Raw genomic sequence first — 14662 nt, 5'->3', positions numbered from 1 at the left:
CTCTTTCTATTATATCGATATATATATACTCTTGTTTTATTGGGTTCTTTTTATGTGGCCCATACTATTTTTTTTTTGCTTAGTTGGAATGTAATCCAAAGTTGGCAAGTTATTGTAACAAAAAGTTAAGGTAAATGATATATAACAAAAAAAAAGTGTATGTTAATAACTAAATTACCCTGGTTATTAATATTTATGCTGGCTAAAATGATGAAGGGTAAATCATTTGGTGTATGCCCAAATATTTTCAAGGTGATATATTTTTGTTTGTTTTTTTATTTTGAAAGGTTGGGTTTTGTTTCACTTGTTTTTCTTCTCTTGCTTTTTTTTTCTTCTTTAGATTTTTCTATTTATTTTGAGTATGGAGCTGCTATGTTTCTGTTCTTGTCATATTCTCTTATGTCGTTCAGTGAACTTGGTGAGGACAAAAGCTTATTTTGTTTCCTATAAGAATAACTCTGTTGATGACTATCGCTTTGTTTACTTTACAGCTGGGTTTGCATCTATGATATGGAACTTGAAAAAGTATTGAATATAATAGTATTGAAAAAGTATTATAATACATCAAATGATAAAATAACATGTGGGAAAAAAAATTCTTGGTACCAAAATTGGCGGTACCAAAATTTTGGAGCCAAATTATCTTCTACTTTTTACTTTTTTATTTGCCTCTATTTTTTATTTCCAAAGCTCTAAACAGTTTTCTAACACACTTCTGACCATCCCTCAAGCTATACCCAGTTAGGGTTTCAGTATCAGCCACCGTCTTCCTCTTCTTCTTCTAATAACAATGGTGATTCCGATCCTGAAACTTCTGATCTCAGTCATGGGGCGGTCGAGAAGGAGAAGGAAGAGGAGGTAAGCAGAGCTTCTATTCATCAGGAGCTTGCAAGGTTGGAATTGAAGGGGAACGAGGAAGAGGCGGTTCTGAAACTGGATTTGGGGGTAGTTCTGCTAAATCTGTTGCCTTTTATCGTTGCTTTGATATTATTTATGGAAGGTATGGTTTAGATCTTATATGTTGTAGCTTTTGAGTTGTGATAAAAGCTGCTTCCTTTTGATTTATTTCAAAGTTGGGACTACTTTCTTTTCTGGTTTTCATGGCAAATCACCAAGCTTTACTCTAATTTAAGTTGTTCCTGCATAATCAGGAGGCTATTTTTGTAAATTAAGTTCCTCTTTTTCTGTGCTTCGCACTCATTAAGGTTTCCTCATTCTCCTTTATACATGTATACTTATATATATGAGAGATGTATCACAATATAAATATACCTGAATGTATTTGATATATCTCTCGGTTGGTAATGATATGATTCTTTGAAAAAATAGTCTTTCCTAAATTTACAAGTTAATGTGGCATTGGTTTACAAACCGACACTCCTTTTTCTTTTTACATAATCTGGTTGAATCTTTGGTTATGTTGGAAGTCTTTTTTTTTTTTTTTGGAAATTAAGCAGATTATGGAGGAGCAATTGGGGCTGCTAAAAGTTGTTGTTGTACAAGGGAAAAGACTGGTCATCCGGGATTTCAAGAGTAGTGATCCTTACGTTGTAGTCAAATTAGGCAATCAGGTGAGCTACAATCTTCTTTTGATTTGTTCCTAACCTGGTACACTTTGTCAGTCCTATGATGTTGATATTCCTCGCCAATCTTGGCTGAAATCCACTGATTCTTGATTCTTTTGGGAGATGACAGCACAAGGGGCCTACATTTTTTATCGTTCTTTTACTCTGCCCTCAACCTGGCTTTAGATTTATTTTTTAAAATTTTATTATTATTTATTTATTTGAGTACCTAAAATGGCATTTTTTATTCATAGTTGGTGTTTAAAAATACTTGGGACCTTGGTCTTCTTTACCTTGCCTTGATGAGACTGTTGCAATCCTCTAGACTCTTAAGCATAAGAATGACTTAAACGTTTGTTTACTTCTGTATTTTTTTTAATCTTTATTTCTGTAACAGACAGCAAAAACAAAGGTCATAAATAGTTTCCTTAATCCAATCTGGAATGAAGAACTGACTTTCTCCCTCAAAGAACCTAATGGAGTTTTGAATTTGGTAAGTTCCCAAGATTTTGAATTTGTAGCTATCCAAATCTGCCACATAGTTTCAATTTCAAGATATAATTTAGTTTGGCACTCATCTTTGCTATGTTAAATCCTGAAATCGTATTTTGTTTAGCCATTCTGAAGTTGCATATTGTTCAAGTCTTTACATAACTATGTTTTAGATGGACGTCAATTGTGTACAAACTTATTTTTCTTGCGTTCATTAGTCTAAACTTGAAGTATTACAACTTTCTAATTGATAGCACAGCTCCAAAACCTTTATTTATTGTCCCTATATTCTTTTCTCACTGAATATGGGAGCTTCAGCTCTAACTTGTGAGTTTATGTAGCAAATGTTTCACCTTTTCCTTCCTCAAGCCAATTATTGGCTTTTGGCCTTTATCAATAGTTTTAGTTTGCATCTATTTTTTTAATCTTCTTCTCATGTATTCCTTTGAAGACATAATTAAGACTAGTATGTTATATGACCAAAGTGCTTTCTCCCCTTAGGAAGTGTTTGATAAAGACCTCTTGAAGACAAATGACAAAATGGGACATGCACAACTCAGCCTTCAACCACTTGTCTCTGCTGCTAGACTCAGGCAGATTCTGTAGAACTTCAATGGCGAGACGGTGTTAAGGAAGGTTGTCCTAGATAGTGACAACTGTTTGGTCAGAGAAAGCTCCATCACTTGTGTCAATGGTAATGTTGAGAAAGCTCCATATTTCTTCTCTAGTTGTGAATGTTTCTTGCTTGCTCATTTGGAAAGCAGTTTTGTTCCATAATTAGAAGTTTCTACCAGTGCAATTTATTGGCTTGATTGCTTCTAGGGTACTAGGACTTTCTGAGGTCCATTTGAAAAAAAAAAATATATGGATGTGGGTTATCTTGATACTAAATGGTATATACTAAAATTTGTGAACTTGTATAATTATTAATATTTGTATCATAGTAAGGTTTTCTAGTTAAAAGTAGATTTTAAGTCATATTTTTCAATACTTGCTTCAGTACTTTTAATTTGTTTTTGTCTCTCTTCATAGTTTGATGCTGCAAAATTAAGAAAGCTAAGACCAAGTTTCAAGCTGAACGAGGGCTCTGTTACTGCTGGCAATGCTTCAATCATAAGGTTCCCACCTCTCTCTTTCCCCCTACCGCCAATGTTGAAAAAAAAAATATTAACTTAGTGTGGTAATGCAATCAGATATATTGTTTCCTGTGACTTCTGTTTAGAGGCTTGTACTATCTAAATACTCATTTACTTTCTTGTACATTTAAGCAACTGGTGTGAAACACTTATTGTAGTTTATGCTACAAAAAAACTGGTTTATTTTCTGTGGGCTGCCTTTTTCTTATTTTTATGTGTGTGTGACTAGGGTTTCAGATTTTAACTTGCCTTAATATGGTTTGGTTTATATCATGAATAGTGATGGTGCAGCTGCATTAGTCCTAGTGAGTGGAGAGAAGGCACTTCAACTTGGATTGCAAGTAATTGCAAAGATTAAGGGCTATGCTGATGCAGCTCAGGTACTCCAATGAATTGGCTTCCTAGTTCTATTTTACTGTTGCTGAAACATAGCTCAAAGAAGATTATCTTCGCAGGCACCTGAATTCTTTACAACTGCTCCAGCCCTTGTGATACCAAAAGCTATTTCAAATGTTGGTTTAGATGCTTCTCAGATTGATTACTATGAAATAAATGAAGCATTTTCTGTAAGATTTTAGTACTTGTAATCCCTACACTGTTCCTGATTTAGTACGCATTTTTTTTCATTCATTTATATTTGTCCTTCTTCTCTCTAGGTTGTAGCTCTAGCCAATCAAAAGCTGCTTGGTCTTAATCCTGTGAGTTTGGAGAAAACTAGATAATTTCTTTCAAGTTGATTTACTCTTAATTCTGAAATGTATGCTATTTTAAATGTGATCACTCTTCCATTTTCTGCAATTTGTATAGTCATTCATCTGTCCATAATGCATTTCAGCTTTGCTCCATTTTGTCACTATCCTTATTGTAACGACCCAAATTCAGTGTTAAGGCTTAAGGCCTGAAGTAGTATGCCTGGAGGGCATGATGGGATTTTATGTATGAATTCATTAAGTTTAATGCATCATTATGATTTATTGCACGTTATATGACTATTTGATTATTTGAGATGCATGACTATGTGAATCAGTATGCATGTAGAACTGATTGTCTTAGAATGAGCATGATTGTAACTTGGCCATGTTAGGGCATAACTGTGATAATTGTACTATGTGAATTGTGCCATGTGAGTGTGATTTTTTATCAGGATGCACGCATCGAGACGGTCTTAGTGAGCCAGTTAGTCTAAAAGTCACAACGGGATGTTGTACCCGGCTCGGGAGGAGCCTAGGGGTACTTCGGGAATCTCATAAGTTGAGTTTAGAAAGAGTGATTAGTTATTGGTATTTGGTAACCATTTGTAACTGCTGTGAGTAACAAGTTTTAAGATAGGAAGTGGTAGAATTGAAATGAAAGTGTTAAGACTTAAGTACCCTTGAAGGTTTAGCTTAGAAGGATTAGTAAGGAGGGGTAATTTGGTCTTTTGGAAAGGCAAATAGACATTTTGCAGCTGGGATTTAGGGGGTACGGTTTGGGCATTTGGGTTCACTTGTGGCTTTGATAAAATTAGAAGAGAAGGAAAAGAAGAGGAGAGAAAGGCTAGGGCAAAGAAGAAGAAAGAAGAAGAGGTGTAGAAGGGGCTGAAGTGGGAAGCTTAGAAGGAGATTAAGGGAACTTTTAGGGTGGATTCTACTCTTGAGGTAAGGATCTTATGCTTATTTAAGTTTGTTTTCTATGTTGGTTGAGGAATTTAATGCTTGAGTTAAGATTTTCATGGGTTTTGGTTTGGGCTGTTGAATTTGAAATCAAAGGAGTGGATCTTGTGTGTGTTGATGTTTTGGATTTGATTCTAGTGTTTATGGGGTGTTAGATTGTTCATATGAGGTTTGGATTTGAGTTTTGGGGTTTAGGTTTTGGTTTGGGGTGATTTGGAGAGGTTAAAGCTCGGGAAAAATTGCAGGAAAAACCCAGAATTCTGGGTCTGCGAAGGTGTGCCGCGGCAGGGTTTTTGTGTGCCGCGGCAAGGGAGCTTCTGTCTGATGGGTGCCGCGGCACAAGGCAATTTTCAGGATAGCTTTTTTGGCAATTTTAGGTCTTAGCTCCGGGGGTTCGGGGGATGCCTCCGGGGTGTTGTTTTAAGGTTTTAGAGGTCCCGAGAGTGCGGGATTGGTCCCGGGAAGTGGTTTTGGGTTTGGTTAGTATTAAAAGTGTTTTATGTGTGTTGTGACTAGGATTTCGGAGAGGCTCGTGCTAGAGGACCGTGCTCGTGACCGTGGTGCATCGGAAAGCATGGATTACAGGTAAGAAAACTGTAACACCCGAGATTAGGGCATGGGCCCATTGTGTGATTGTAGGGCACGGCCCTAGCTTGTATTGTGTGCAAACGTGTAATCTTAGATAAACTATTGTATGTTTGAATGGCTATTTCATAATGTATGATATGTGTGATTGTAATTGAATGAACGGCAAGGCCGAGAGCGGCAAGAGCCGGGTACGGCAGCGGGGCCGGAAGCAACGCTCAGCACATGGGATGCTATAGCGAGGGTGGGACCCAAGGGATACGTGAGTTATCCTACGGTAATGACCGAGACCCCAAGCTTTGGTAAGGCCTCTGGGGCGGCATGGCTGTGCTTGTTTAAATCGATGATTTTCCTATTTATTTTAGTAAATTATGCCAGTGATATTATTGCATATGTTATGTGCTATTTGGGTTTTCTTGCTGGGCTTCGGCTCACGGGTGCTCCGTGTGGCAGGTAAAAGCAAGGAGTCTGTCAACCGGCCATGAGTATGGAGAGCGTGGGGGCGGCGCGTACATGTTCGGCCTGCCCGACTGCTTTGGTTGGGGGCATTTTGTAAATGGCTGTATTGATCCATTCTTTTGATAGTTAACCTGATGTAAATCTATTTTTGAGTTGTAAATATTTTGTAAACCTTATTTTGGGATCCCAGATGTTTTATACTTACGTTTTCAATGAAGTTAAACATTTTAAAGAGTACAGCCTTAAATTCTGATTTATCCACACTTTTGGTTTTAGAAACCACTTAGAGTCAGTCAAAAGCACGATTTCTATTTTAAAATCACTTAGTAACGGCTCTAAGGTAGTAGGGCGTTACACTTATCTACATTTTTTTACTCTTCCAATTTCCAAATATCTCAGGAAAGCCTTAACGTACATGGTGGGGCTGTATCATTGGGACACCCATTAGGATGCAGTGGAGCTCGAATCTTGGTCGCATTGTTAGGGATAATCTATAAGCTTCCCTTCTCTTCAATGCATTCCTAGTTTGACATTCTAATATCATTTATATAGTTCTCTGGTTTTGTTTACATGTTTTCTTAATGATCTAAAGTCATAGTTCGTGGTCATATCTAAGCTTATGCTTTCTACATATACTCATGTGAAGTGATCTCGTGTTTGTCATTTATTCTTTTAAATTTCTATTGAGAGTTTATTTGTGGAATAAAAGAGACATTGGTAACTATGCTCTCTCTGATATATTTTACTTGGAATTTCTGAAATAAGAATAATGTTGTTGCAAGTATTGAGACATAAAAAGGGAAAGTACGGGGTTGGTGCCATATAATGATATTATGTGACGCCCCACGTCACTATGGCTGCTTTCTGGAATGACGACTGGCCCTACAAACCAACACAAGTCTTTTCAGCATGCTTTGTCCTCACTCACATGCTTCCTAGGAAAACTTCCTAGGAGGTCACCCATCCCTAGATTACCCCAGGTCAAGCACGCTTAACTTTGGAGTTCTCAAGTGATGGGCTACCAAAAAGAAGATGCATCTTGTTGATATAGGTAGTACCCATCAATCCATTTAAGCCATCTTCAACTGTGTAGTCCCATACCTACACAGTCTTAGAATCATCACACTTGACCTTCCCCAGGCGGTGTGGGATTGCACAGCTTACCCGGTCTTTCCCCTTATGGATCACGAGATTCTGATTGTCACATATTAGTATAAAGAAGACGTCACACAAAGGTTCAGCTTATTCAATTTCAATACAAAGAGCAGAGTACTTCAAGCCGGCTTGAACAAGTACTCCTCTTAAATTAAAATTTTAAGTTATCTTTGTTTTATGGATATTTGTTTAAGATCAAGTTTTTTGATAGACTATTCTTCTAACTGTGTTAATAGTAAATTACACTGATAGTTGTTTTTCAGAGGATGAAAAGTTCTCTAAAAATCTTAACAAAGGAAAACCAAAGAGAATGGCATATACCTCTGTAACGACCCAAATTCACTAATAAGGCTTAAGGGCCTTGATTAGTGTGCCGGGAGGGCATGATGGGAATTATGTGTGACTATTATGATTAAGATGCATGATTATGATTTTAAGCATGTTGTATGACTATGAGAATTATATTATGTGATAATTATGATGTGTGAATTGTACCACGTGGGTGCTGTGATACCAGTGTGATGCACGTGCCGAGACGGTCCTAGAAAGCTAGATAGTGGTAACTGGTAATTTGGTAACCTGCGTAACTGTTAGTAACCATAGAGAGTAACAGGTTTTATGGGGAAAGTGGTAGAATTGCAAAGCTGGTGAAAAGACAAGTATGGCCTTGAGATTTAGTTAGGAAGGGGTATTAGTGGAAGGGTAGAACAGTCATTTGGTAGGATAAATGATTATTAGCTGAAGGGAAAATATGATATACGTATAACACTTGGAGAAATGGGTTTATGCTGAAATTGGGGACCTAGAGGAAGAGCAAACCTAAGAAGAAGAAGGGAGAAACTGAATTTAGCTTTTGGAAGAAGAATTTAAGGGTGATTGAAGTTGTCAAGCAAGCTTAGATCAAGGATATTCAGAGGTAAGATCTTGATTATGATATATCCAAGTTTTAAGTCTGAAATTTTAGTTAATGAATGTGAATTGAGGCAAGTTGGTGGCTGGTTTTATGTAATTTCAGAATTGGGAAATCAAGGGGGAAGGAGGTTTAGAGCTGGAGGTTGGACTCATCATTCAAGGTAAGGTCTCTGTGTGTTTATTAGGCTTGTTTCTGTTAAGGTATAGGGAGTTTGGAGTGTGGTCTGTGTTTGAGTTCAAGCTGTTCTTAATTTTCTGGTTTGAATTGTTAAGTGTGAAATTCAGGAGTGAATTTTAGGATTGAAGGTGTGAGTGAGCTTGGGCATGATGTTTTTGGGTTGTTGTGAGGTTTATTAAGGGTTTAGAGTTGGTTTTGGGACTTAGGATGGAGTTTGGGGTGAGTTGGAGAGGTTGGAGCTCGGGAAAATGCGAAGGAAAAACCCAGAATTCTAGGCTGTGAAGGCGTGCCGCGACACGGGTTTTGTGTGCCGCGGCTTGGAGTCTCTGACTGATGGGTGCCGCGGCACAAGGAAGTGGTGCCGCGGCACAAGGCCAATTTCAGAGTGTCACTTTTGGCAATTTTTGGCCTTTGCTCCGGGGGTTCGGGGGATGTCTCCGGGGTGTTGTTCTAAGGTTTTGGGGGTTCCGAGAGTGTGGGTTAGGTTCTGAGACGGTAGTCTTGGATTGGTTAGTGACAAAGAATATTATGTTTGTGTTGTGATTAGGACTTTGGAGAGGCTCGGAGTAGAGGACCGTGCTTGTGGCTACGTGGCATCGGAAACCAGTGAATTGAAAGGTAAGAAAACTGCACCCGAATGTATGATCGTGATGGGACTAAGTGCTCCCGAGAGTTGTATTGTGTCATCGTTGGTATTATGCCAAGGGACACGTATAAGCGGTCTAAGAGTACCGTTCATGATTTTAGCGCACGGGGCGCGAATTGGCCATTGGAAGCCAGAAACAATAGGTTAACAGAGGGAGCAGCCTGTGAGCGCTAGCCCTGGTTAACATCTGTGTTTTATGTATTTTGAGCTGAGATGCTTAGTATGTGGTATACTTGAATGATGATATACTTGAATTTATGAGATACTATATGAGTAATTGACTTGATTGCTAGTTGTTCATGCTCTGTTATTGCTGTGTTATCTTCCTGGGCCTTGGCTCACGGGTGCTTCGTGGTGCAGGTAAGGGCAAGGGCAAGCTGGACCAGGCCTGAGGTGGAGAGCTCCGAGGTGTGATGTACATAGCCAGCCGTTCGATCACCACGGTCGAGGAGTGTGTCAGGACAGAGATTACCTAACAGCTCGTTTTTTCCTTAGTATGGCCAGTCAATGTATTTAAACTTTGTAAATTCTGTAAGTGGCCTTTAAACTGTCATTTTTGGGATCCCATGTAACGGAAAAATGTTTAGTAATGAAAATGTAACTTTTGAGACCAAAACACTTTTAACCCTAGTTCCTCTACTGTTTCAGAACACGTTTTTACTTTAATGACTTGAATAGCAAGTCTGGCACTTTATAAACACACAGGGTAACGGTCTTGGCTATCCAGGGCGTTACAACCTCATTCTATAATACAATATTTTTTAGAGATTAGACTTTAAGAAAGAGAGAACTAGCTTTGTGAGAGAGTTTCTTCAGGACTTCTATTATGTGTGAACTGTTATAATTTGAGTGTGCTAGTTCTTCTCAACTGTGTATAGGGTGTAATCTCAGATTGTTGATGCTTAATAAAGACTTATGGTGTAATCTCAGATTCTTGTGCATTATTATATTTGATTCTTCTTACTGTGTTACTGTTATTCTTGTGAGCTAGTTTTGCTAATATATGTTTGCCTAAAGTTGACAAGCAACTAATAGTATAAATATATTATATAGTAATAGTATACATATAAATATATATTATATAGTAATAGTAATAGTATAAATATATAATAAACTCTTCTTTTTTTTTGTATTTTATAGTAATAGTATTGAATGGTTGGAGTTAGATATCATTAATAATTAATATACATTTATGAATAATATGCTTTTTAGTTATTCGCTGAGTGATTTTCTTATTACTTTACACAGATTGTTCATGAGGAATTTGGTATTCTTGAAGGTTTAATGACAACTGTTCATGCAACTACAGGTTTGTTTTTCACTTTATTTGTTTCTATAATAGAAGAATAGTTTACAAGTTGGTTACTTGACTCTTGTTTCTAATGTTCAGCAACACAGAAGACTGTTGATGGCCCATCAATGAAGGATTGGAGAGGAGGCCATGGAGCTGGACAAAATATCATTCCTAGTTCTACTGGTGCTGCAAAGGTAGTGAAATCTAAATTCATAGGGAAATCTAAAAACAATGCTGGTTTTAATGTGGTTATAGACAAATTTTGTCATTTTGTATGTGAAGTTTAGAGATAATATAAGGAAAGACTGCTCCTTCTGTTGATCCTAAAGCTCCATAATTCATAACTCAAGATGTAACTTTGGTTATGGTATTTATTTTTATTGAATAACTTTTATTCGAGTCCCAATTGTGCCTTGTTGATATGCTTGACCACTTTCACATCAACATAATAATGCCAAAAACTTCCCCCTTTCATACAAAAAAATAGAGAATAGAACTAATACAACAAAAAAACATAAATATATACATATAGATATATATACAGCTTGATTCATAGAGAGAGAATGTTGAGAGAGTGAGCCAACTAGCCTAACAAAATTTCTATATATAACATAAAAACTGAATAAACTACACACACATACAAAAAATGCTTGTAAATATACAGTAGCATATGTTGACAAGCTTTTAGATTTAGTTCTTTTCATTGCCTCATTTTGTTGGAACTTTTTAAGTCTTGGTCAACACTATCATAACATCTATAAGTGTAAATAGACTTCTTAACAAAACATCTATAGCCATTAAGCTTTTGGTTTGAGCAAGTGTTTATGGGCTGTACTTGAAGCATATATAATAGCTATTTTTGGCCAGCCATTATGTTGCTATTGCCAAGTCACACAATTATCTTGCCATATTTTACATTTCAGGTTCTCAATGAAGCTTATTAACATTCATGTATTTTCTCAATATATGTATGCTCTTCAGTGTTTCTGGCTTGTAAGTGAATTTACTTGCACCTGATTCTTAAATTTTATTTTATTCTGTTTTAGCTACATGATTTTGATACGTGCATTGCAAAAAATTAAGAAGCTATTCAAATTGATCCTCACTTTGCTGAGTGTTATGGAAACATGGCAAATGCTTGGAAGGTAATCTTTAGTATCTTTTATGGTTCCACTGTCAAGTATTTAGCCCGCAAGCATCTAATAGACAGTTATTATGTTTCTGCTGCAGGAGAAGGGAACATTGATGTTGCAATCCGCTACTATTTAATTGCTATCGAGGTTTGTTACAGCCATCAATCTAGTCCACAAGTGGGGTCTTTTTTGTGATGTGTTTGCAATATATACTTTTTGAGTTCAAATTATATTTTCTGTTTTTGGCTTACAGTTATTAGTTAACTCCTGATATATTCTTTCCACTGGTGGGGGTGTTTATGTTATTTAAAAGTGTTAATAATCAATTCTTTAGCTGATGTAAATTGGTGCTTGCTTAAATTATTACTTTAGTGTTGATAAATTCCAATGAAACTTAACCAACCTTGCTAGAGCAAATACTCCAACTAGATTGTTTTGAAGTATTGGGTAGAGTCAATTTGATGGGAAGGTTTTGGTTGTTATATTAGCTAATATCACTCCTAGTACTAGGAATCTTACACCCAGTGGCGGAGCCAAATTTGTTTTTTCGTGGGGGCAGCCATTGAACGGGCATCCATTGAACGTGTATGTTTCTAATCTTTGTTTAACCTCTGTGTAGTCCCTGTCTTGTTTGTGCTTTTATCTAAGAGCCAAGATGGCTACTCAAGAACATTTATTGCATTTTTTTATTCTTAAACATATAATTTACAGCACTGTTTTATAGTTAATTTTATTATAATGTTTCAGTCAGTTCTATGTATCAACAACCATTCAGATCAATCACATTTTAGGACCAAAATAAATAAATAAATAGTCAATTGAACAGAGGGAAAAACTCTAGTGATGGTTAAAAATATAGAAGTGGCTGTTAGACAAAATAATGCGAAAGACTTGGCACTTGGTCATGCTATACATTTGTTGCTCGCTGGTATGTTTGCCAAGTGTTTGTGCATTTGTTCTGGTTCAATTTTCTCACCACAATCACTTGAGTAGACAATGAGGGACTGCTTTTGAGTACTGCCCTTGGGGTATGTTCATTTCTTCATTTATTGATTCTTTATGTTATTTTTCTTCTATTTCTTCTTTTAAAGTGTTATTTGTTTCATTTGGAAAAACAGGGGAGGCAGTATTTCTGGGTTTTTAGCACTACATTTTGGCCCTTGGAACTGCAGTGATGATCCCTTCTTTCCTTGTTCCTTACATGGGTGGTACAGATGTGAGCTCATTTTTCATAAAAGACCAATATTTCTTTTTAAGCAAGAAATTAATATAGTTTGTGAGCGGATCCTTTAATGTTTCCTCATATTAATTTTGCTCATCCTCTTTTCTTTACTAAAGTGATAAAGTCAAGTTTTTGGAGTTGTTTATGTATCAAAGTTGAAACTTTGTTAATGATTTTATGAACCAACTTTGAAAAATAAAATTTCATCAGGGTCATAAAGTCAGAGTAGTACAGACTCTACTGTTTGTTGAAGGAATTAACACACTTCTTCAAACTCTCTTTGGAACCAGACTACCTACTGTTATTGGAGGGTCTTATGCATTGGCTTTAAGGTTTGTTAACTATTTTTTGCACTTTGGAATTGGCACATATGGGAATCTTCAATTTGTTGTGTTTTGATTATTTAAAAATTTGCCAAGAGTTTCTTTTCTTGATAGGCTTGTTTGATTTTTCTATAATTTTTTTGGTTTACCTTGTTCTTTCTATTGATTTTTTTTTTCTTTATGCTCTAGGCGGTGTGTTTTGCTTTAATGGGCATTGGCAGCTGTTGACGCAGTTCTTTGCCAACAGGTAATTAAGAAAAGAAGAGAAAGGGATTAGTGCTTAAGTTGAACCGAAACAGATATATGATCTTAGGAAATGAAATGGTGACTCAAAGTAAGTTTTTTAAGTGGTTCAAAGGTTAAAATCCTTCTACTCCACTAGTCAGTATTATTGCTATATACTGGGTATTTGATTACAGGGTATTTCTTACAATCGAGAATCCAACCTCTATTATGTCCCAAGGTCTCCATATTTATAGGAGAAGGCACCTGGGAGTTGGTAAGAAGGTCATCCCGTGACCTTCTTACCTATCGTATCAACTCTGTGACATTCATGATTAATTCCTAAACCTGACACATAAGTGTGGTCAAATCAATAGGTAAGGGGATAATGGGCCGCACGGCCCAACCCAGCCGTGGGTGTCTGAATACGCACGTTCACGCTGCGTGTCCGAGAATTCAGGGATATATCAGACACGTGATGTCTGATATATACACGTTTACCTTGCGTGGTTGACTTTATAAGAGGTCACAGTCTCCAACTCTAGCTCGTACCACGAGCTGGATACTTCACTCGACCTGCGGCCTTCAGAGTCCAGACCCAACCCTCAGGCAATCTTGGCGAACCCTTAGGTTACCTCAAGCTAAAGAGGTAGGACCTTACGATGTCAGCTCCGGTCTTGGGGACGTCCACGTGGTAATCATGATTAGGCCGCATCTTAGCTCGCTAATCATCCCGTGGGAAAACCAGGGCATACATCTGCCCCCCAAGCCCCTGCTCGTGGTACATGACGTCGTATAAGGCCACAGCAGGGGCTTTTAGGCTTCCCCATGAACTCTTCATATTCCACATTTTACGCAGGTTCCTAATACGTGGAACATCGCGGTTGGTGGCGGTACGTCTTCCGAGAACCGCATTTAATGGCCTAGCCTATGCCCAGCCGTCGTTGCATATTTCGAGTGGAGGGCCTTGGATCCCACATCAGGGCCATCCAACGGCCCTCTTTACGTGACCCTTCACGTATATAAAAGGGGTGGCCACCCTACGCTTGGGCCACCTTTTCATTTGAAATTTCTCAGAAATTTTCTCTTCTTCTTGCTCTCAAAAATCCCCCTTTTTCCTCTTTCCGGTTACCACCTTTGGCGTTCCAGAAACTCAGGTGCAAGGACTCCCTCGAAGCTTTGGAAACAAATACTCCGACGAAGCTCCCACCAAGGCGACACCTTCATCCACTTCCCAGCCAAACACTGTGTAAGTCTCCTGACTGTGCATGTTTTGAAAATATTTTTCACTGTAGCTTAGGTAAATATTTACTGTAGCCGCATGCAAGGGTTTACTGGTTTTTGTGGGTATGAAGGGTGAAAGCCTTTTAGGTTAGGGTATTTTTGCAGTAGGAAATTACTTAGGAGTATGGTTTACAGGATGCCTTTTCTGGGGACAATTTCTGGGCAGGATTTTTGGTATATTTTGGGTGCAAAGCCGGGTAGGCATAGGGGACACGTTTCACAGGCGGTTTTGCCTTCCTTGCCTATCGAAACTTTCCCTCCAAGGAAAATTCTATCCTGACCCTCCTGACACACGAATTCCGAGTAATCGGAGATCTGTTGGGAGCACAAGCGCGTGTTCATTGAACTGCGTGGTCTCACTCTCCACGGGCTGGGCTTATCTCAGCTCGTGCAAAGAACACTCC

General features: G+C 37.8%; 2 protein-coding genes across 2 annotated transcripts; both read left to right on the top strand.

The window, feature by feature from the left end:
- Positions 1 to 207: 207 nt before the first annotated feature.
- On the top strand, positions 208 to 2663 carry LOC133825163 (protein C2-DOMAIN ABA-RELATED 5-like). The gene is made up of 6 exons (XM_062258146.1): positions 208 to 217; positions 411 to 525; positions 732 to 945; positions 1458 to 1571; positions 1963 to 2058; positions 2559 to 2663. Exons 1-6 carry the CDS (start codon positions 208 to 210, stop codon positions 2661 to 2663), a joined length of 654 nt encoding a protein of 217 aa, XP_062114130.1.
- Positions 1348 to 6414, top strand: LOC133825162 (acetyl-CoA acetyltransferase 1-like). Its single transcript, XM_062258145.1, has 7 exons — positions 1348 to 2058; positions 2559 to 2950; positions 3090 to 3175; positions 3474 to 3573; positions 3649 to 3759; positions 3850 to 3891; positions 6289 to 6414. The coding sequence occupies exons 2-7, from the start codon at positions 2948 to 2950 to the stop codon at positions 6412 to 6414; spliced, it is 468 nt and encodes a 155-aa protein (XP_062114129.1). The 5' UTR covers positions 1348 to 2058; positions 2559 to 2947.
- The last annotated feature ends 8248 nt before the right edge of the window (positions 6415 to 14662 follow it).

Source organism: Humulus lupulus, chromosome 3 (assembly GCF_963169125.1).
Source record: "Humulus lupulus chromosome 3, drHumLupu1.1, whole genome shotgun sequence".
Classification (NCBI taxonomy): domain Eukaryota; kingdom Viridiplantae; phylum Streptophyta; class Magnoliopsida; order Rosales; family Cannabaceae; genus Humulus; species Humulus lupulus.
The sequence above is the reverse complement of the archived record's forward strand: the minus strand, read 5'-3'. Positions and strand labels throughout refer to the sequence as shown.